Here is a 22,475-nt window from a genome sequence, read left to right on the forward strand (position 1 = left end):
TTTGTAACCTCGTGCGTGGGAAATTAACGTCTCCTACCCCTAACTCTGCAGGAGACGGGACCTCCATTTATTCATCCCTATCCGAGAAGACTAGAATATCTAACCATTTCTTGATGTTATAGAAAGGTAGCATATTCTTCTCAATTATTTTAAGACCTTGAGTGTTGGTCCGGCCAGGGCTCGAACCCTCGACCTCCCGCACAACCATAAGAAGACACACGGGGCTTGCACTGTAAGTATCTCGGAGAGCCCCATATAATTCCTTATAATAAAATTATAAGGAATTGTATGGAGTTTTTTTTAGCATTAGTCGAGGTGCAGTGGGTGTTGTAAAATATGATCCTTGCAAGGATCATACATGACAACACCCGCCGCGCCACGACTAACGCTAAAAAAGCTCCATACAATTCCTTGTAATAAAATTATACGGAATTACATGATGCTCTCTTGGATACTTACAGTGCAAGCCCTGTGTGTCTTCTCATGTTTTCAGCGCTCTATCCATTGAGCTAACCGGGAGGCGGTAAATAATAAATAAATAAATAATAAATAAATAAATGAATAATCCAGTTTTCTCTGAAAGTATTCTGGTGCGGGAGAAATGCCAAAAGGCATTCGCAGGTATCTGTATCGGCCCCACGGAGTTTGGAGCGTCGTTTACTTACTGGATTCTTCATCTAACTGTATTTGCAAAAAGCCATCTTTAAGGTCTGCTCTGGAAAACACTTTACCATTGGTTAACTCCGGTAGTATGTCTTCAATGACTGGTAGCGGATAGTGACTTCTTTTCAGGGCCTTGCTAAGATGCTGAGGGTCAATGCATACTCTAAGCCTGCCATTTGGTTATTCTGTAACAACTAGACTAGACACCCAGTCGGTTGGTTCTTCGTCCTTAACTATTACACTTGCTTTCTCCAGACGAGTCAACTCATCTTTTAACCTATCCTTCAACGTTAGAGGCATGCGGCGAGGGGGCATAATTGCATGTGCAACAGTCCTAATTGCAGGTGCTACTTCCCGGTGAAGAGCTCCTTCCATACATCCTAAGCATTTGAATACATCACTGTAGGAGGCAGTAACTTCCTCCATGGTTAGACCCTGACAGGCACTTTTAACCACTGTCTCAGTAACATTTAGGATGTTTTCGTGCTGAACGGTGATTAATCCTATTTGCTGGGCTGATGTAGCCCCAAGAAGTGGAGTGTAGTCTTCATCGATGACCACAAACGGAACACGGTATTTCTTCTGATTTTTCGGGTTACGCAACTGAATTTTTGCCACACCCTGTACCTTTAAGTTAGCTTTAGAGTAGGTGGTTAATTCTACTTCGGTTGTGTCAACCACAGTACCTCTCGGCCGGAATTTCTGAGGTAACACATTACACGAAGCTCCGGGATCAACTTGCATCTTCACTAACAAATCTTCGATTGCAAAGTACGCGAATATTTTACTCTTGAATTCAGACATTTCCACGGTATTGACAACATTTTGAGAAGATACAGACAAGATTTCTTCTTCAGATGAGTAACTTGGGTCATCGCTCTCGGCAAGTTGATGGACCTTTCTGGGTTTGGATTTTTGGGAAGGCTTCTCGGATTTGTTTCCCCATTTTACAGCGAAGTGATTAAGTTTTCCACACGAAAAACAGATTTGATCGTATGCGGGGCATTTCGCTCTATTACGCTCATGCTGACCGCCACAAAACTTACATTTCTCGACGAGCTGGTTATTATTAGGGAATTTCGTCTTTTCCTTGCGTGAAGTTGAGTTTTTAGACTCTGTTTTCGAGACTAAATCAATCTCACCCAAGTGCTGGCTCGGCGTCATTTCTTTGAGCTGTGCCGACTAGCTTCCGCAGCTCGGCAGATATCTACACATTTTGACAGAGTAAGCCCAGATTCTTGTAATAATTTCCTTCTAACAGCGTTTTCTCTTACTCCACAGACAATTCTATCGCGAATTAGATGGTCTCTCAAGGTTCCAAATTCACAAGTTTCGGCTAGAGCTTGAAAAGCGGTCACGTACGTATCGATTGATTCTGTCTGTTCTTGTGAACGGTTGTGGAATTTGTAGTTCTCGTAAATAATATTGGTTTTGCCGATGCAATGCGTCTCCCACAATTCCAGGACTTTGGTCAGGTCTGATTTCTCCTCTCCACTGCTTAAAGGTAGACCATTATGGATTTCGAGAGCTTCTTTACCGATGCAAGTGATGAACGTTGCAACGCGAAGGCGACTTGTTTTATTACGAAAGTCGGTCACCTCTTCGTAAGCGTCCCAGACTTGTCGCCATTGTCTCCATTCTTTAGAGAAATTTCCACTGTATACTGCCAGTTTAGGCGGTAGAGATACATTGCACATAAATGGAGAAGCCATAATGCTTGTCGAAGGTGCGGTAGCACTAGAGGTCTCATTACAGTCACTCGCCGACAGAGCTGAATAACGTATACGCATGCGCCAGGTTTTGCCGCCGAAACACGGATTTTGAGTCGTTCGCATGGTTGATTTCCTTTCTGTTGCTTCGAGGCGTCGTTTTCCTTGCCGCTTTTTTTTTTACAGAACAACCTCCAAAAATTTGATACACCCCCTAAAAATTTTCAAAAATTAATTTTCGCCTTTAAACCTTTGGAAATAGGAAAGTGCCTTTGACGAAAACAGAGTTCCTCGGTTTTAAAGGTCAGCCCTTATTATTTTCCGCTAATTTCACTAAATCTTAGACCTAGGACTTTTGAGCGCCCGCGTTGTTGACCGTATACCCGCTGACGTAGCATTTCATTGTTCAGCTCTGTCTCACTCGCCATATTTGACTATATTTTGATGGCGTCAACGTGTTAAACTGCTAAATCCGTCAATGAAAAGTGGCTTGTCTTTACCAAACGGGGTTCCGGTCGGCCACTCCTCAATTGGCTCACGTTCTCAAACTTCGACTCGTTTAATTAGAACATTGTGAACTCACAAGCAACTTACAAGCGGCCATGACGAGGAAAACCAGAGAGAGTCAAAACAAGTTGGCGCGCACGTGTAAATACTGAAATCTGATTGGATGCTAAGACAATGCAATATCGTCACATCTAGCAGTCTTCCATAATTAGCGAAAGTAGTCTTCGAAAACTGGTGGCTGAACATCAAAATATTCAGCTGTTAGGTTACCATATAAGCTGTCAGACAGTTCCGTAATATGGCACCTACAATGTACATTTCTCCTACAGCACTCAAACCAATCTTTAAGTTTTTCTAGAAGTCAAGAAATTTAAAATCATTTGTGACGTCCCCAAATTTGATCACCTGTCGTGATCGAGTGTACATGTACCCTAAGAGAATGTAGCCCATTAGGGTCCTTTCAAGGCAACTATGATCATTAGGTGTCATGTTTTAGAACATGTGGCCTGTGTGACATTTTATCTTTGCATGGTTATTTTTCTTTTCAGAAGGGAAGATGCATGATGCAGCTATGTTGGCAGAGTCAGGTTTTCTGCATGATTTAAACATGTATGCATTTTCACCAATGGGCGTACCCTTCTGCATATATGGTGATCCAGCATATCCATTAAGGATACATTTGCAAGCCCCATTCAGAAACAAAGCAAGGCTCACTCAACAAATGGAGTTGTTCAATAAGTCAATGAGTAAAGTGCGAATGTCAGTGGAGTGGATTTTTCGGGACGTCATAAATGATTTTAGATTTTTTGACTTCAAGAAAAACTTAAAGATTGGTTGGAGTGCAGTAGGGTGTGGCAAAAATTCAGTTGCGTAACCCGAAAAATCAGAAGAAATACCGTGTTCCGTTTGTGGTCATCGATGAAGACTACACTCCACTTCTTGGGGCTATATCAGCCCAGCAAATAGGATTGATCACCGTTCAGCACGAAAACATCCTAAATGATACTGAGACAGTGGTTAAAAGTGCCTGTCAGGGTCTAACCATGGAGGAAGTTAGTGCTTCTTACAGTGATGTATTCAAAGGCTTAGGATGTATGGAAGGAGCTCTTCACCTGGAAGTAGATATGACTGTGGCACCTGCAATTATGCCGCCTCGCCGCATGCCTCTAACGTTGAAGGATAGGTTAAAAGATGAGTTGACTCGCCTGGAGAAAGCAATTGTAATAGTTAAGGACGAAGAACCAACCGACTGGGTGTCTAGTCTAGTTGTTACAGAATAACCAAATGGCAGGCTTAGAGTATGCATTGACCCTCAGCATCTTAACAAGGCCCTGAAAAGAAGTCACTATCCGCTACCAGTCATGGAAGACATACTGCCGGAGTTAACCAATGTTAAAGTGTTTTCCAGAGCAGACCTTAAAGATGGCTTTTTGCAAATACAGTTAGATGAAGAATCCAGTAAGTTAACGACGTTCCAAACTCCGTGGGGACGATACAGATACCTGCGAATGCCTTTTGGAATTTCTTCCGCACCAGAATACTTCAGAGAAAACTGGATCAGAATTTATAAGGCCTGAATGGAATATACGAGATTGCAGATGACATCCTTATTACAGGCCGTGGTACGAGCATTGACGAAGCTGTGAAAGATCATGATACTAATTTGGTGAGGCTGTTGGACAGATGCAGGGAGAGAAATTTGAAGCTTAACCGAGAGAAGCTACAACTGAAGTGTTCAGAACCTTCATTGGTCATGTTCTTACACCTGAAGGAGTGAAACCTGACCCAAGGAAAGTCGAGGCCATACTGAAAATGGACAGACCAAACGATGTAGCCGCAGTTAAACGACTAGTAAGCCTAGTGAATTACCTGTCCAAGTTTCTAAGCCAGCTCTCAGAACTTTCTGAGCCACTGAGAAGATTAACCCACAAGGATGTTCAATGGAGTTGGTCAGCAGTACAAGAAGAAGCGTTTCAAAGTATCAAGCATGCTGTCACTTCAGCTCCAGTCCTGAGATATTTTAATTCTGCTGAACCTGTGGAAGGCCAGGGAGATGCATCCTCCAGTGGTGTATTAATGCAGAATGGGCAACCTGTATCATACTCGAGTAGAGCTCTCACAGCCAGTGAGAAGAACTATTCCCAAATAGAGAAAGAATTACTAGCCCAAGTATTTGGTTTGGAATGGAGCGTAACCATCACTTCGTTATGGTAAAACAGTTGTTCTGTGGTCTGACCAGAAGCCCTTGGAGACTATCTGCAAGAAACCCTTAGCGTCAGCACCGAAACGACTTCAGCGACTACTCCTGAGACTACAACAATACGATGCAGAGATTCGTTACAAGCCAGGTCCTGAAATGTATTTCGCAGATACTTTGTCCCGAGCCTATCTGACAACCACCGATCGCTCCCCGACTGAAAAAGAGGTTGAGCGTATCCATGCTGTCGATTTCTTAGCCATCTCAGAACCACAACTTACAGAGATCCAGCAAGAAACAGCAACCGACCCCGTCCTACAGTCCCTCACACAAGTTATCCTTAAGGGCTGGCCAGAGAAGAAAGATAATCTGCCAATAGAATTTCACCCCTACTTTGATGTCCGAGATGAACTGACAGCCCAGGATGGAGTTCTCTTCAAAGGTCTTCGATGCCTGGTTCCATCAAGTCTCAGACCTAAAATCTGTGAACGTTTACATGGTGCACACTCTGGTATTGAAAGCTGCCTTCGCAGAGCTCGAGAAGTCGTCTATTGGCCGGGAATGCCTGCTGAAATTAAAGATTACATCTCCAAGTGTGAGATTTGTGCCAGCTACAAGAAAGAACTGCTCAAAGAACCACTAATCTCTTATGAGATCCCAAGCCGTCCCTGGGAAACATTTGGAGTTGACATCTTTCATTTTGACAGTGGAGATTATCTCTGCACTGTGGATTACTACTCAAGCTACTTTGAGATGGACTCACTCAAAGACAAGACTGCCAGAGAAGTCATTCATACCCTAACAGAACACTTCTCAAGGCATGGGATTCCCAGTAAGCTGATGAGTGACAATGGTCCACCATTGAACTCCCATGATTTCCTGCAATTTGCGACCAATTATGACAGGGAACATGTGACCAGTTCTCTCCATTACCCACAGAGTAACGGGAAAGTAGAAAACACAATCAAGACTGCCAAGTGTTTATTGAATAAATCTAAAGCTGCAAGATCAGAGATCTACCTAGTCCTGCTAGAATGGAGAAATACCCCCTCCGAGGGTTTACAGAGCTCCCCAGCACAAAGGATGTTCGGTCGTCGAACTCGAACACTGATACCAACCACCAGTCAACTACTGAAGCCCAAGATAGTGGAAGAGGTGCCAGATAAACTCTTCAGAAGGAAACAGTTGCAAGCAAAATACTACAATATTAGTGCTAAAGAACTACCACCCCTAAACAGTGGAGATGTTGTGCGTGTCAAGCCAACGGATAAGTCTGACCAATGGTACAAGGTGCGAGTAGAAAAGCAAGTCGATGTGAGATCATATGATGTGAGAACTGAGGATGGTCGACTTTTTAGAAGAAATAGGAGACATCTCAGAAGCAGCAAAGAACCAGTAGGTTCCAGTAACAGTAACAACCCTGTGACCCCCAGCATACCAGATATAACGTCCATTGCACCACTCTCTCCTAATGAGCCAGTGCCAGGAACCTCACAGGAATTTGAGGAATCTCCACCTCCCAAAAGGCCCACTGAAACAGGACAACCTAACTCAAGTCCTGATCCTGCAGATGTTTCAACATCGTCTATGCCTTTAAAGCCAGTGGGTTTACCAGTTACTCGCAGTGGTCGGACTTCCACACAACCTAGCCATTTGAAAGACTTTGTTGTATCTAAGTGATTTTGCCTAAGCTGTTACTTAAGACATTGTTAGAAAGACACTGCGTTTAGAGCTTACGGTTACATTATCGTTAAGTGCTTGGCTACTTGTTCGTTCCTGTTACGAAGTGATTACTTTCTTTTCTTAAAACAAGGAAGGGTGTGACGATATTGCATTGTCTTAGCGTCCAATCAGAGTTCAGTATTTACGCGTGCGCGCCAACTTGTTTTGACTCTCTCTGGTTTTCCTAGTCATGGCCGCTTGTGAATTCACAATGTTCCAATTAAACGAGTTGAAGTTTGAGAACGTGAGCCAGTTCTTTATACTACATAGACTGAATAAGGTCTAAAAGACATCAATAAGAAAGAAACTATGTTTAGTAGTTACTAAAAATGCTACAGGAGCCTTTGATTCATTTCTGTTTAACAACATTGATATTATTGAATATGAGGTGATTCTAGCTAGCCTGGTCCAATGATGTTTGTGTCTTTTATGCCATATATCTGAACACGATAAGTTTTCATCAAATAAGCTTTCAGGAAATAACATAGGCACTTCTTTCAAGCACAATAATTAATCCAAAATAATTTATCACAGGCATAAAAATATCTCACAACTTGATTGCAGGGACATAATACAATATTTTTTTTTCATGGCTGTTAGGAAGATTCAAATGACAAGTTCTTCATAAGCTCAGAAAGATAAAAGAAATTCCTTTTTTTTCTAGTTTCTCGAAAAGTTTCAGGAAAAGTTCAGCCTGCTGTTGTTGCTGTTGCTGTTGTTCTTTTACTGTAACGTAATTTAAAATGAATACACTAGAAAAGAAACGAAAGTCACAATGCTTACACGTTATGCATTACATTCACGTACGCTGAGTAGTTTACAACAGTTGTAAAAAATGTAATTTGTGCAAATTATAATCGTGCGGTTGCAAGAAACAACTAGCGATTCCCAAACCGTACGAACGCAATTTAGAAATTATTAAACAGGAACAACACTTTAAATTAACTGAAAGCCAGCCGAAAAACAATAAATACACGAGAGGTTATTTTGCGCATTTACCCGGTAGGTTACATAACTAGGAAGTTTCGTATGGATTAGCAAGAAAACTCGAAAAGCGCTAGTTACAATAATTTACAATGGTTTCTTTCTCCTTTCAAAACTACATATCGCTTGTTTAAACTAAGACAGCCATTAAAACACTAATGATAACTAGTCTATTTTGGTGATGCCTAAACATAGGAAAAATTAAGCAAACCTTGGAGGACAACAAGTGCTTTTCACGGATGAATATTTTTGCCATAATTTTTCGGCACGGCTTAAAAGTAAACAAACAGTGAGGGTCCGTTTTCGCAATAATATTATTGAGTTACATGGATTTATGTTGATAAACAACATTCGTTAGTATTGATCGTGGGTTCTCTCGAGTTTTTTTCTTACCTTAAGAAAACTTACTATCGAAAATTACTGTCGTTTCGACGAAACGGGACTTGCCCCAGTTTGTCGTCGGGAACGTCCTCAAGACGAGAGGCTAGAACGGTGACCAGGGGCAACCAAAGTTAATTATGCAGATTTGCACTTCCGGTCTACGTCCGCTTCACAGATTTGTTCGATTCTTCAGGGCCGGGTTGTTCAAAGCTGTGTTAAGATAACCCCAGGTAAGTGTGAAATTTGATTTCAGATCTCAAAGCTCTGAAAGAAAATTCAGCTTAATTCCATTTGTCTACAATTTGATGATTGAATGTCCTGAAAAGAACTAGGAAAATTATCCCAAAATGGCTTTTGATAAGAGAATTTAGAAACAGAGCCAATCGGTCTTTGAACAACTGGGCCCAGCAGGTCCCTATTAGTCCCAGTGTATCTCGGATAGTAGCAAAGAAAATCAAGATGGCGGTGCAGAACGCGGCAGTAATTTGGCTGATAATAGCGGCAGTTGTGGGAATAATTTTACTCATAGCCACTTTTGTGGCGAACAGAGACAAAAAGAAAAATAAGAAAGGTGGGTTTGTTACTATTTCTTTAAATATTATCGGAAATAAAATCAGTAACAAGCATAAGCATTTGTTCATTTCGAGGAACTTGAATACATCAGATAGACTACGTATGCACTAAACTTATTCATTCACGAGTTGAAGGACACAGTTGAACATCGTGTTTGATGATGAAAAGCAGTTCGATAAAGGAGGAATTCGAGATCGCTTTGAAAGAAAAATATCGGGGAAGTAGATTTGAGCAAAGGAATATATAAAATCTTAAAATGCGAAAGTAACGTATGACGGTGACCAGATTTTTTTTCTTCTTTAAGAGAATTGCAGTACACTATTCCCTATTTTAACCAATTCTGGATTTTAATGGGTAAGATTTGCGCTCAGTCCCGTACTTCGTTGTGATTACAGTTCTGTATAAAGAAAACAATGGCGAAAACAAAGATTGCCCTTGGGACTGTGGCTTTCCCACAATAATAATGAGTGTATTTTTCATGTACTTCAATAACAAGTAATAAGGTGCGTAGCGTACAGACCTCTGTTGGTACATGGATTGATAACAAGTAAACTAGAGAAAATGTGATGATAGATTTATTTTAATGCGTTTATTTTTCAGGTGTATCTAGACAACCAGACCAACCAGACAATGTTAGGGAAGTTGGTGGTGGTGGAGCAAGGAGACGTGGAAGAACAGCTCGTTCACTCATGACATCAAGAAGAGCACAAGATGATGATGAAGATGAAGACGATTATGAAGGTGATGGATAAAAGATATGATATTTATTTCATTGGTTTGAATTGCCTCTTTTACTTGGAGTACTTGTGACAATTTCAAATTTGAATGTATCTCTTGTAACAGAGACAGAAGGTTACTCCATGGGGCTGGACAGCCAGTTGCCTGTGGGAAAGATTGGAGCAAAAAAACAAAGGAAACTTGAGATGAAAGAGGAGAAGAGACAACTCAGAGAGGTATAAATATTATTGTTTATAGATGATTGTTCTTATAATTAATTTTTTTAGAAAAGGAAGCAGTATATCCTGCCATGAGGAAACAAAAAGAAACATTTGGGAGCAAAGGGGTAAAGGTGGGGGCAAACTTATTTCACTTCAGAAGACAAACTCACAAAGGTGGCAGGGGCTAACTTGCAAAAGAGCAAAATCTCTAGATACCATTTTTTTTTCTTTGTTGAGTGTCTGTAAGAATTTCAAGTTAAATTATGCTAACATGACCTGCTAGATTCTGACTGATAATTTAGTTGAACCCTTCTACATCTCAACAGTGTGTTGACCTTTGAAGGAGATTGTATTATTGAACCCTCCTAAGAGTAGAAGGGTTACATTTGATATATAATTTTTACCTGCACCAGAATAACCACCCTCTACTTAATCTTAAGTAATCTTAGAAAGGTTTATTAAGCTAATGACACTACCTCTCCAAAGTGAGTTGACAGGCTTGACTCAAAACTTGATCCTGGATTCTTGAAATGATCCAGAATCAGGCAAGAATGCAATTTTGAATTTGAATCACTTCCATATGAGGATATGAATTAGTGGAGACAATTATTTATCCAAGATTGATTTGTTTGTACCTGAATTACACTAGTCTTTTACATGCTCATAGGATTATAGATGGTAGTTAAATTGTAATAAATTTAATACTTAATATATAGTGCAAAATTCATTATAAGTATATGACCTGATGCCCTTGTAGACTTGTTGTCACCATTTGCAGAAGGTTGAATTGTTGATGTAGTGTATGCAACTAATGAAATGCATTTCTCTTTGGAAAGCAAATGGAAGCTGAGAGAGAAGACAAAAAGCAGCGTGAAGCATTACGTGAAGAAGAAAGGAAGAGACACGAGGAAAGAAGGAGGAGAGAAGAAGAAAGACAGGTTTGTAATTTTTAGGTTGGAATTCACCACCATGAAAAAGGAAATGTTTTTTTTAAGAGTATTTTTCAACTACAGTCAAACCTCTCTACAATACTAATGGCCACCTCTACATAATGGCGACTTTTTTTTGGTCCCGATGGGCTGTCCATACATTACACCTCTATCTCCCAATAAGGGCCACCTCTCCACAACGACCACTTTCTTTGGTACCCAAGGTGGCTGTTGTGGAGAGGGTCAACTGTAATTTTATTTTTAATGGAAGGGTCTCTGGCAAACAGGCCATAGTGAATACTTTTGGAACCTAAGTTGAAGTGTGATTTACTAAGACCTAAGTTAACTTTTTGCATTCTGGACAATTTTGAATTCAGGCTGATTATATTCAAGTTCTGCATTTTTTACTTTTACCAATTCACACTATTCTGTTGAACTGATTTGGAAGAGGTAAATCAATTATTTTATGAGTTCACTTTGTCTTACTTGATGGTGTCTTTCAAACAACTATTCATTAAATATAAGGAAAGAAGATTCTTGTTTACTTCAAGAGGAAATTTAACAACAAACTCTCTTCCACATCAGCCAAACAGGTTTGGCTGATGTACAAAAGTTATATTTAGGATGTAAAAAAGGCTTAATATTAAAAAAATAATAACAAATCATAGTTCAGATAAAAAAGGGATAACACAAGCCTGTTTTCCGTTACCAACTGATGTGTATTTTTAAGAGACTACAGTAAACCATACTGTACCAACACACATATTACTTAGAACTTTTGAGCCAAAGTCAATTAGCCTCATTGTGTGACAAATGCAAAATCTAAAGTTTGTGTTGGAGCCCATTGATCTTGCAGTATTGTATATTTCTAATTTGATACAATACTCATTTTAGGAAGAGGAGGAACGTAAGAGAAAGGAGGAACAAGAACTTAAAGAGCATGAAGAATATCTGTTGTTAAAAGAACAATTTACAGTTGAAGAAGAAGGTGTTGGTGAGACAGCAGAAGAAGTAAGCCTATGCCAGCAGAGATTTCTTGTAGTATTTATTTAATCCAATAAATTGGATGTGAGTCCATAATGGCTTCTGTGCTTGTTGTTTGAATGGCATTACTGTACAGTTATTCTTTTCTCAGTTACCTTCTCTTCAAAATGCAGCCCTAGTCCATTGTGTGTTACAAAACAGACCTGTTTGAGACCATGACTGTTCTGTTTGATTCCAACAGTAAATAAAGGGCAAGGAACTATTTAGGAGAGAATAAATCTATCATTTTATGATTCACAGCACTGACGCTGTTCAAAGTGATGACTACTTTTTTCCATGATTGTAAATCATGTAACTTTCAGCTTTGCACTTCAAGAGTTATGTTAATGACTAAACTATGGCAGTATGGCAGGCTGTTTGTAGCAATATTCAATAATTCTTTCATTCAACCATTCAACTGCAATTCAACTGTTCAATTCAACCCCAATTCAACCATTCAACACCCCCATTCAACACCCCCATTCAACCATTCAAGAATCTATTCAACTATTCAACCCCAATTCAACTATTCAACCCAATTCAATTATTTAATCCCAATTCAATAATTCAATCGTGCATTCAACCATTCAATCCCACATTCAACCATTCAACTGGTGGACTGGGGAACCTGGCACGAAAGACAGCCGAGCTGGAGCCTGAAACCTAAGTTATCATAGAAAGTAAGATGGCGGCAGATGCACAGCTGAGCTAACAGAAATACCCAGTTTTTTAAACCACATCCTAAACAAGACAACTCAGTTATGTAAGATTCCTTTCGAGGTGGAACCATTGGAAAAGCATGCCATAACACTTGACAAAACAATCTCCTTGTTAAGAAAGCTGGAAGATTGTTTCCAGTTTGAAGATAACGAGAAAACAAAGTTGCAAAAATTACGTCCACTTTTGATGATATGCTGGAACCATTTATTGCCTCTAGCTTCCATTACCACAATAACTGTCGCTAACTTGGGCTCAAACAGACAAGCAAATATTTCTTCACCCGGGAGGCCATCATACGACATATCTTCTGAAACACTTGAGGAACTTCTGCAAAGAACTTTGGGAAACCACAGGCAGCCCATCTTAATGTGTGTCTCTAGCTAACAAAATTTTTTGGTCTTTTTAATTTGATTTTGATTTAATTCTTTTATTGAAACTGTCTGAAGAAATACGTTTCATTGCTGTAAATGTCAATCGAAGGAATATTTACTGTGTACAATATTTCCAAGTTAACATAACAGACGTCTTAGGACGTCTTTCGTGTAATTGTGCCAGGTTACTCAGTCCTGCAACCATCGGGTCTGAATGCATGATTGAATGGTTGAATGCGGGGCAAAGGGCCTATTGAATAGTTGAATTGGGGTTGAATAGTTGAATTGGGGTTGAATAGTTGAATTGGGGTTGCATAGTTGAATTGGGGTTGGATAGTTGAATTGGGGTTGGATAGTTGAATTGGGGTTGAATAGTTGAATAAATTCTTGAATGGTTGAATGGGGGTGTTGAATGAGAGTTGAATTGAACGGTTGAATTGCAGTTGAATGGTTGAATGAAAGAATTATTGAAAATTGCTACAAACAGCCTGCCATACTATTAAACTAAGTATCAAATATTGATCAGAATAGATTTGGAAACTATTTTTTTATTATTATTTTGGTTTAACTCATACTGAAAATCTATTTTTCCAATATGTATCTAACTATTTTTATGGTGTATTTCTCCTAGTCTGAAGCACTCCTTGAAGAATTTGTCAACTACATAAAGGTAAGGAAGTTTGATATTAAAGGTCGATAGTTTCTAAAGAAACTGTTTGGCGCTGCATCGTTGGGTGTAACGAATAATTTGAATATATCAACAAAGTTGAAATGGTAAATCGGCCACCGTTAGGGTTATAAAAGCTGACGTTTCGAGCGTTAGCTCTTCGTCGGAGCAAATAGAGGAGTTGTGGGTTGTGTGTGCTTTTAAAGGGAGAAAATGGAGCTACGTGATTGGTAGGAACATGGCAACAAGAAAAACATGAATAAATTAGTGGAATGAAAAGCATTCGTTGATACCTGTGGGATTTAGACTGAAAGGTTTGAAAGATGAGCCTTTGTTCAAGAGTTTTGCGGCTTTCCGTGCTACCTAAGTGTAAGGAAAGACCACAGATTGCCATATGTTGCTTGGAATGATTGGGTAAATTAAAATGTCTAGCGGCTGATTTCGATGTGTCCTTGTCATTCCTCTCTATGTCGCGAAGGTGTTCTCAGAATCGGTCACCTAGTCTTCTGCCTGTTTCAGTGATGTAAATCTTTTTGCAATAAGTGCAAGTTATGCAATAAATTACATTGGCGGAGGTGCAGGTGAAGTGATCGGTGATCTTAATCGATCGTTTGGGTCCTGATATTTTCTCTGTGTTGTGAATGAAAGGACTCGTTTTGCATCGTGCACGAGCGCATTTAAAAGTGCCTGGTTGGTCATTAGTCTGAAAAGAACTTCTGACCAAAACATTGCCTATATTTTTGTTGCATTTGAATGAAATGAGCAGAGGCTGTGAAAAGATAGTGCCTGTCTCTGGATCGTTTTGAAGTAATTTAAAGTTTTTAAGAATGATGGATTTAACTGAGTGGTTGTGAGGGTGAAACGTGAGAGTGAATGGAATGCGATCGGAATCTTCCTTTTGTGATGTTTGTAGTGCTGAATGTCGATCAATAAGTTGGGCGCGGTGGTAACCCGCTTGAATGACAGAGTCAGGGTAACCACGTTTATCGAAAAACTGGCACATTGACTCTGATTTGTGGTGGAAATCAGAGTCATCACTATATAAATGACAAAGTCTTAGAAACTGAGAAAAAGGAATGGAATTCTTAATGTGAGAGGTGTGCGAAGACGAATACAACAAGTAATTATGCGAGTCTGTAGGTTTGTAATACATACTAGTGCATAAACCATTGCCTTCAATTGAAGACATTATTTTCAGCATTTTTGGTCAGAAGTTCTTTTCAGACTAATGACCAACCAGGCACTTTTAAACACGCTCGTGCACGATGCAAAATGTGTCCTTTCATTCACAACACTGAGAAAATAACGGGAACCAAACGATCCATTAAGATCACCGATCACTTCACTTGCACCTCCGCCAATGTAATTTATTGCATAACTTGCACTTATTGCAAAAAGATTTACATCAGCGAAACAGGCAGAAGACTAGATGACCAATTCCGAGAACACCTTTGCGACGTGGAGAGGAATGACAAGGACACATCGAAACCAGTGGCTAGACATTTTAATTTACCCAATCATTCTAAGCAACATATGGCAATCTGTGGTCTTTCCTTACACTTAGGTAGCACGGAAAGCTGCAAAACTATTGAACAAAGGCTCATCTTTCAAACCTTTCAGTCTAAATCCCACAGGTATCAACGAACACTTTTCATTTCACTAATTTATTCGTGTTTTTCTCGTTGCTATGTTCCCACCAATCACGTAGCTCCATTTTCTGCCTTGAAAAGCACACACAACCCACAATTCCTCCATTTGCTCCGACAAAGGGCTAATGCTTGAAACATCAGCTTTTATAACCCTAACGGTGGCCAATTTACCATTTCAACTTTGTTGATATATTCAAGTTTGATATTAAATGTATGAGCTTGGATAAGTATGGCTGTTGAAAGTCATCTTCCTTATGATTGTGTAGTTCTAACCCTCAGTGTCCTTTCAAAGAAGGAAGCATAATTTTTTATAATAACTTGACTTTGTTTGAATTGCTCCCTTATACATTCTTCAAATCTTTTTGTAAATTGTGCATTTGCATTAGCTAACAATTATGCTGAACAAGATATAATTAGTGATATGAATTTTTTTCATTGTTTTTCATAGTCTGTACTGTAATTATCTCTGTGCATTATCTTTCAGACTAACAAAGTGGTGTTGTTGGAGGAACTGGCTTGTCAGTTTGGTCTTCGCACACAAGATGCCATTGACCGATTACAAGCTTTACAAGAAATGGAAAGGCTAACAGGTATTAATTGATAAATTTTTAGTTTTTCAGTTGATCACAATTCTCTTATATGGCTTCATAATGGCTGAGGTAGCAGAAAATAATTATTCCATCTCTTGTTATGGAAGATTTCAGGGTGTTTTGTAAGGCTTATATTGTACAAGTAATGTGGCTTGGTGGCTGTTTGGGTAGCAGCATTGTGGTTATCACAATGATGCTGGATCTGAAAAGGACTGGGTTGGAGTCCTGGCTGTACCACTGTGGTTCCTTCTTGTAGTAGCCACTTCAGTCTCATTGTGCTTCTGGCCACTTCATGCCATACTTGGTGGTGCATAAGTTGACTTTTCTTTTTACTGCTTATAGTGGATAAATGCAACACTTAAGTGTTGATACAAATGCAATTTTGTTCAAACGAAGTGCAATGCTCAGACCAGAAATGGAAAATGTAGAAAATAAGAAATTTACTTTTTCTGGGCCTGAAAAGTTTTGAACTTTTGGTAAAGGTCTAATCATCAATCTGCCAAGTCTGGTATTTCATAATTTAGAAGTTCTCAAGTATAGCCAGCTCTTATTTTCTACAACTTAGGGGTGACAGATGACCGTGGGAAGTTCATTTACATATCCCCCGAAGAGTTGCAAGCTGTGGCTAAGTTCATTAAGCAACGTGGGAGAGTCACAATAAGTGAACTTGCAGAAAGCAGCAACACACTTATCAATCTACAGACAGACAAGACTCGCACAGATTCCACAGCAATGGCTCCAGTGACAGCATAGGCTTATGGAAGTATTGTGACAACATTGACGGATGATAGTGTTTAAGAGATAGTTATTCTTTGTGTTGAGAAGTCCATGAAGCCTATGCAAGTTTTACTTGTATTCAGCTCTGAATTTCAAATTAAAGCAGTGTTTAAATTGAATTGAAAATTGTAGTGCAGGGATTAGGAGAGGGAAAAGGAATGAGTTTATAAAAAATTGCCTTCATGTTCAATTTGGTGTAGACTTTTCATGCTAGTCTCGTGTTCCTTTTGTATGTTTCAGGTTATAGTAATGAAGATATTAAGAGAAATAAAAATACAAAACTGGTTCAAAAAAGTTTTAAGCCCAAGAAAGAAATCTGACTCACAACAGAGACATGTAAAAACATTGTCAACCAGATAGGGAACACAGCCTGTGTGAAAATCTGTTGTTAACTCCAGAACACTTCACATAAAGTTCTATGAATTTTTTAAATAGTTCAATGTTGTTTGCTCTCTAATAAATGTTGCCTATGTGTGAAAAATACAATTTATAATGGTATGGGGTACAAGTCAAACATTTGAAATAACTAGCTATTGGGCAGGTATTGTTAGTTTGAATAATACTCCACTTATGAACAAAGTGTGGTGGGGCAGTAGCATTTCGTTGAATGAAGACAATATTAAGTTAATAATGCTATTTTCTGGTAAAAATAATAATTGATATATTTATTGGCAAGAGACGACTGATTACAAAGTGTTACCAGAAAAAAGAAAGTTAAAATTTAAGACAAAAGCATATGTACACAACAAGCAACTTACATGTAATATCTCCCATTCTGTTTTTCAGGTAAGAATTTCATAAGCATAAAAGCAGTGGTATAGTTATAATACTTCATGACTGTACTAGCACTTCACATCAAAATCTTAGTAGAACACAAGTTAGTATGATGCAACAGAGTTCTCCTTTTCAGGTGATGACTGGTTAAATAACTGCCTGTAGTACATCTTATTGTTGCATAAAATTGCTTGGGATTCTTGAAAATTCAAGAATTAAAAGGGTTAATTGCTCTGCCAGTTTGAAAATTTCTTTTACCTGAAATGCTTAAAATAAGGGAGATCACTGGTACAATTTAAAGTTTAGAGAACAATGAAAAACTGAATAAAAGAACTGTTAGAATTATGTGTTGGATTACATGAGCCCAAAGTTCAGAATAAGCATTCTTGTTTCATTTAAGTTACACCTTGAAGTTTATGCAGGAAAAAAATAAATGCAAATGCTGCCTCTAAATCAATGTACATAATCAATGAAATAACCCAACTTTAAAATTTTTTAAGTATTTAACAATATTTACTCTCTCTTGTAAAAACATTCATGGTGACAAATCATTTGTCCCTGCTGCCTCAATTTTGCTTCATGACTATCATGGCCTAAAAAAAGGCTAGTGTTTTTTTGTTGGCTAGTCTGTTTGCTTGCATTTTCTTTCCTTTTTTTTTTCATCTTTTTTTCTATAGTTTGTTTGTTTGTCTTTTTTTTTTCCTGTGGAAAGGGGGGGTGCAGTGATGTATGTAAAGAGAAGTTACAGGTAACAATTTTTAGATAAATCAAATAATAGATATCAATTGAAATAACCTTCTGCAATGTTTTTTGTTCTGCATCTCAAAAGGGCACTGGACCCTCCTAAATCTTGACTGTTCTTTCATGCAAGTGTTGATTACAACCTCCTGTTTTGCTTGCATTTCTTCCTGCTAACAAGGAATTTATGATCATGACAAATTCCCCATATGTAAGCACATTTTTTAACAATCATCTTTGACTGCTAGTGTTGGGGATCTCCATTCTGAAGTTGTCCTGGTCAGCACTGAAACTTGAGCAGGCCATCTCTACTGGTCAGGTTCTTTGTATCACTTTTTCAGCAACTCACAACATAGCTTGTATATATTCATTTCAGGAACTCTTGGTTTCTAGCCTTTACTTTCAAGTCTACCTTCCACTGGATACCCTTCTAAGAGCCGCACATCCACAAATTTTGCAAATCCAGCTCTCTTAATTGCTTCTATTCCAATGTCCCTGAAAAATGCAGACAAGTCAGATAACACATGATTCAGTTGTTGTAACCCCTAACTAAAGGAGCTAGGGTGCTGCTTACAGTCTATCTTCCCTTTGTTTACTATCCTACGTATAAATATTTGCTCCTGGATTTCTTTGACTGCTTGTGCTTATATTTTTTTAATTCTGACACTTTTACGACTGAGTTTTGATAAAACACAAAATGGTTTGAAATATTATAATAAATACACAATTAAGTTAACAGAGATTCAAATCACCACAATTATAAATATTTCAGGGAAAAAGTATTGGTAGTTGTTTGACGAAATTTTACAAATGATCCATTTTGAAAAGGGAGCTCAGTTAAGGCCTATCCAGTCCAGACACAGGGGGCCTACACAAGCGGCGTGTCTGGTTTGTTCAAAATATAAAGAAATGTATGGGAGAATATTGAAGAGTCGTAATATCTTAAACTTATATCAAGGAATGTCTATATTAAGGCTCAAAATAAATGTAAACCTACCTCACTTGCCGTGTATTGTCGTTTCTGTGGTTCTAAGGCCCAAAATAAATGTAAACCTACCTCACTTTCCGTGTATAAATGACAATACACGGCAAGTGAGGTAGATTTACATTTATTTTGAGCCTTAACATAGACATTCCTCAATATAAGTTTACAATGTTACGACTCTTCAATATTCTCCCATACATTTCTTTATATTTTGAACAAACGACCAGACACGCCACTTGTGTGGGCCCCCTGTGGTCCAAACTAAGATAAAAGATTTTTTCAAAGAAAAATAAATATCTTAAGCAAAACATTTAGTTGTCTAGCAACACCAAAAATTACTTCATTTACACAGTTTTAAAGAGTTGTTGCGATGGCAAGGCAAAAAAAGGAAATTCAAACTCTTGTATTTATATTAATGTAATAAGCTGGATTATGCACACATTTTTTATTGGTTCTTATGGTCTTTGGGAGGTCAATTACTTGGATTAATTAAAAATTTTTGGCTTCTTTATTTTTTAAAACAAGTAAATGGAAAGATTTCCCTATAACCCCATACCAATCAAAAACAAAGCCGTAATCCCGAAGGTATTCTGTTGTTTTGCCTCTGTTTTCTTTCATCCAAGAATTGTACACAGAATGAAGTATGGGGTTAGATGAAAATCTTGCCCAAGTAAATTCTATGTTGCTGCGTGTCTGTTCGAAAAAAGATCACCAAAGAAGTGAAAATGTGGTAGGATCATTAGTGACACCCTCTGGTGCATCTCGCATTTCGACGTCATCTATGATTTAGCAGACACACAGCAACACGGAACCTAATCGCCTAAAAGGAACTATGGGCATGTGAGCTACTTTGCAAATCTAAACAAATTCGGTCAGAGTTCATTCCTAACAAAACATTCCAATCGAAAAAGGCTCGAAATACTTACGAGTCTTCAAACGCCCAGCAGTCTTGTGGGTTTACATCCAATCTTTCTGCAGCTGTGAGGAATGCTTCAGGATGAGGTTTCGCATTCTGATAATCTTCGTTTCCAACAATTTCGTCGAATAAGTCACGAATCCCAGCTTCTATGAGAGCTGATGGATATTATGAACAAAGAACACTTTAGTACAAAAAAAATTAACATTTCCTGTTGATAATTTACTTCTGTTTGTTTGTTTGTTTGTTTTTTTCGCGCATATTCCGTGTATTTAATAGCGTGGCTTGCCTGACACCAGGGCGGATTTCAGCGGAAATTTATTCACATCACTGGAGCTTGAATGTGAAGGGTGGACATTTCTCCTGCATTTTATTTCTCGACGTTTTCCTTTTGGGCAGATTGAAAATTCTAACTTATTAACAATGAGTGAGGTGATTATGAAAGAATGAATCGTTAGAATAGCTGAAGTTGGGAGAGTCGAGAGCGATCTGGAGAGTTTGCGGAAATGGACTTTGACCCTTCTCGTGCGTCAAGCGATCAACTTTTCAAAACAATGAAAAGTCAATCAAAACTTGGAAAAATATTGAAAATAAAATGTTTCATTTATTTAGTAGGCAAATTCGACCATTTTCACAAAATATACCTCGTTCAACTTGAGTACGGGAACTCCCAGACGCTACTGCTGTCGGTATACCAAGTCTTCGAGCTTCCAAAACAAAGCGAACAACGCAAGGAATTATTTTGACAGATTTAAGTCCTTTCAAGAAGAAAGCTCTCTTCTGAGCGTACACTTCGAGAGGATCTAAACTGATTCCTTGTTGGTTTGCCAGTTCGCGAATAATCTCTCTCCCAGGTACTCCTGCAAGAGCGAAAAAGCTCTCCTTGTCAAACTTTAAACCAGTTTCCTTGCAGATGGCACACCAAGCTTTCCAGTGCAAAGGCATCGTATCCAGCAATGTCCCGTCACAATCAAATATTAGCCCTTTAACCTCAGCGGGTAATGGCATTTTGCGAAATGTTGTTGAGAGAAAAATAAACAGCTTTCCAACGAGAACAAACACTTCCAGACGAAAGTCCTCAGAAAGAAGCTTGCATGTATAACGACGAGGGTTGTATGTAAACCATAGCCTGGGTTTGTCTTGTGCAATATTGTCAAGCTGCCCTTCTAAAAATATCAACAATGATATTCCGATCCAGTGATCAGGAACCCAGTTTCCAAAATTTTACCACGAACGTAGGAAGCGTGGTTAGCGTAGGGTTAATATTATGATCCTTGCCCTTTATTTCCCTCTTGTGACGTTGTTCATCGAAGAAGCACCTCGGCGCAAAGTTGGGTCCCCTTACAGAGATACACCCTCTAAAACGTGCAGATGATCTGGGAGATGTTTAATGACACGGCTCCAAAAATAAAAATAGAAAAAAGTTAACACCCGAAAACATACATAATATTATGCTTGATGTCGTTCCAGGTCACGTACCGCCGATCGCGAATGAATGAAGTTGTGTTCGTTTTCACGGACTGATGGTTCACTGAAGCTTGTCCTCCAGTTCGCAATGTCACGTGATGTGACGTCACGCTTGAAATGGGTCTATTAGAATTGTCTTGGACTACGGAATTGGACTCTGGGCTCCTTGCGTTATGAAGTACATATATCTTCTTCTCAACTCAAAATAACGTAGAAGTATATTTATATATTTTTCTTGTCTCAGGGAAAGGCAGCTCGTTCGCTGGGAAAGTAAACTCCCAACAAGAGTGGTATAATTTGGATATATCAACAAAGTTGGAATGGTAAATTGGCCACCGTAATGATTACAAAAGCTGACGTTTCGAGCGTTAGCCCTTCGTCGGAGCGAATGAAGAGTGGTACATTGCTGAGTATTTCATCACATAGGTGGGATTTCGCCGTTTCGTCAACTGCGCAGCGCGTGGACTGTCCTTTCAACTGAGCTTACTTTATTTTGTTTGCAATTTTGTCATTTGAATAGACTATAAGTGTGTAAACACCTATTTTATATCTAAATCAAAGTAAAATATGGACTATAAAAGCAGTTCGAGACGGTCGCCAAATAGGCCCTTTCAAACTCTACAAATCGTTTCAATTCCGTTAGTCCAGAACACCAAAGACTTATCAATAATTTACAGTAGCCTTAAGCTGTGTGAGATAGCGTTAAGTGATCAGGGCGAATGATAAAATGTCATTGTGTAGAAGTATAGGTTTTCACCGCGTCTCCTCTGATGTCAACACGGAATTTCTTGATTATTATAAAATTTCTCTTTGAATGAAAAATTAACTGAGTTGGATGAACGAGCCATCAAAAGGAGAAGTACTTCACTTCATTCAACACGCAGGCAAACTGAAAATTTTTTCTCCAACATTTACACGTTAGAACAATCAAGTATTTTAATCAAAATGTCTATTTTTCCGTTCCAAATGTGCATGAGAATGATGTTGAAAGAGTTTCAAATCGGAATTGTCTGATCAGAAGTTTGTTGATCGTAGTCATTGTGTGGAGTTTTAGTAATCAATGTGGTGCTAGATCACGCCACGATACTGATGACATATATTTTGACAGAGAATACGTAGTTTCAGAAGTTTAAGTTAGTTTCCTTTCCGGCCAAAAAAGCTGCAGTTACTGTATTAAAAAGGTTTGAGGGGTCGA

General features: G+C 38.7%; 2 protein-coding genes across 2 annotated transcripts; one reads left to right on the forward strand and one right to left on the reverse strand.

The window, feature by feature from the left end:
- The first annotated feature begins 8,577 nt into the window (after positions 1-8,577).
- On the forward strand, positions 8,578-17,519 carry LOC111332534 (DDRGK domain-containing protein 1). Its single transcript, XM_022937889.2, has 8 exons — positions 8,578-8,734; positions 9,337-9,477; positions 9,580-9,689; positions 10,511-10,612; positions 11,498-11,614; positions 13,349-13,387; positions 15,518-15,623; positions 16,189-17,519. Exons 1-8 carry the CDS (start codon positions 8,623-8,625, stop codon positions 16,374-16,376), a joined length of 915 nt encoding a protein of 304 aa, XP_022793624.2. The 5' UTR covers positions 8,578-8,622; the 3' UTR covers positions 16,377-17,519.
- Positions 17,045-21,345, reverse strand: LOC111332536 (uncharacterized). The gene is made up of 3 exons (XM_022937890.2): positions 20,458-21,345; positions 19,824-19,971; positions 17,045-18,407 (listed from the first exon to the last, which is right to left on the reverse strand). Exons 1-3 carry the CDS (start codon positions 20,819-20,821, stop codon positions 18,302-18,304), a joined length of 618 nt encoding a protein of 205 aa, XP_022793625.1. The 5' UTR covers positions 20,822-21,345; the 3' UTR covers positions 17,045-18,301.
- Positions 21,346-22,475: the final 1,130 nt, after the last annotated feature.

Source organism: Stylophora pistillata, chromosome 1 (assembly GCF_964205215.1).
Source record: "Stylophora pistillata chromosome 1, jaStyPist1.2, whole genome shotgun sequence".
Classification (NCBI taxonomy): domain Eukaryota; kingdom Metazoa; phylum Cnidaria; class Anthozoa; order Scleractinia; family Pocilloporidae; genus Stylophora; species Stylophora pistillata.

What these genes read in the sequence shown, in the direction of transcription:
- LOC111332536 (XM_022937890.2), bottom strand. Translation starts at nt 20,821, where the DNA reads ATGCCATTACCCGCTGAGGTTAAAGGGCTAATATTTGATTGTGACGGG. An exon ending in CCGTACTCAAGTTGAACGAG is followed by an intron (nt 19,972 to 20,457) that starts GTATATTTTGTG and finishes AATATCCATCAG; the next exon opens with CTCTCATAGAAGCTGGGATT. An exon ending in TGCTGGGCGTTTGAAGACTC is followed by an intron (nt 18,408 to 19,823) that starts GTAAGTATTTCG and finishes TGCATTTTTCAG; the next exon opens with GGACATTGGAATAGAAGCAA.
- LOC111332534 (XM_022937889.2), top strand. Translation starts at nt 8,623, where the DNA reads ATGGCGGTGCAGAACGCGGCAGTAATTTGGCTGATAATAGCGGCAGTT. An exon ending in CAAAAAGAAAAATAAGAAAG is followed by an intron (nt 8,735 to 9,336) that starts GTGGGTTTGTTA and finishes TTTATTTTTCAG; the next exon opens with GTGTATCTAGACAACCAGAC. An exon ending in AGATGAAGACGATTATGAAG is followed by an intron (nt 9,478 to 9,579) that starts GTGATGGATAAA and finishes CTCTTGTAACAG; the next exon opens with AGACAGAAGGTTACTCCATG.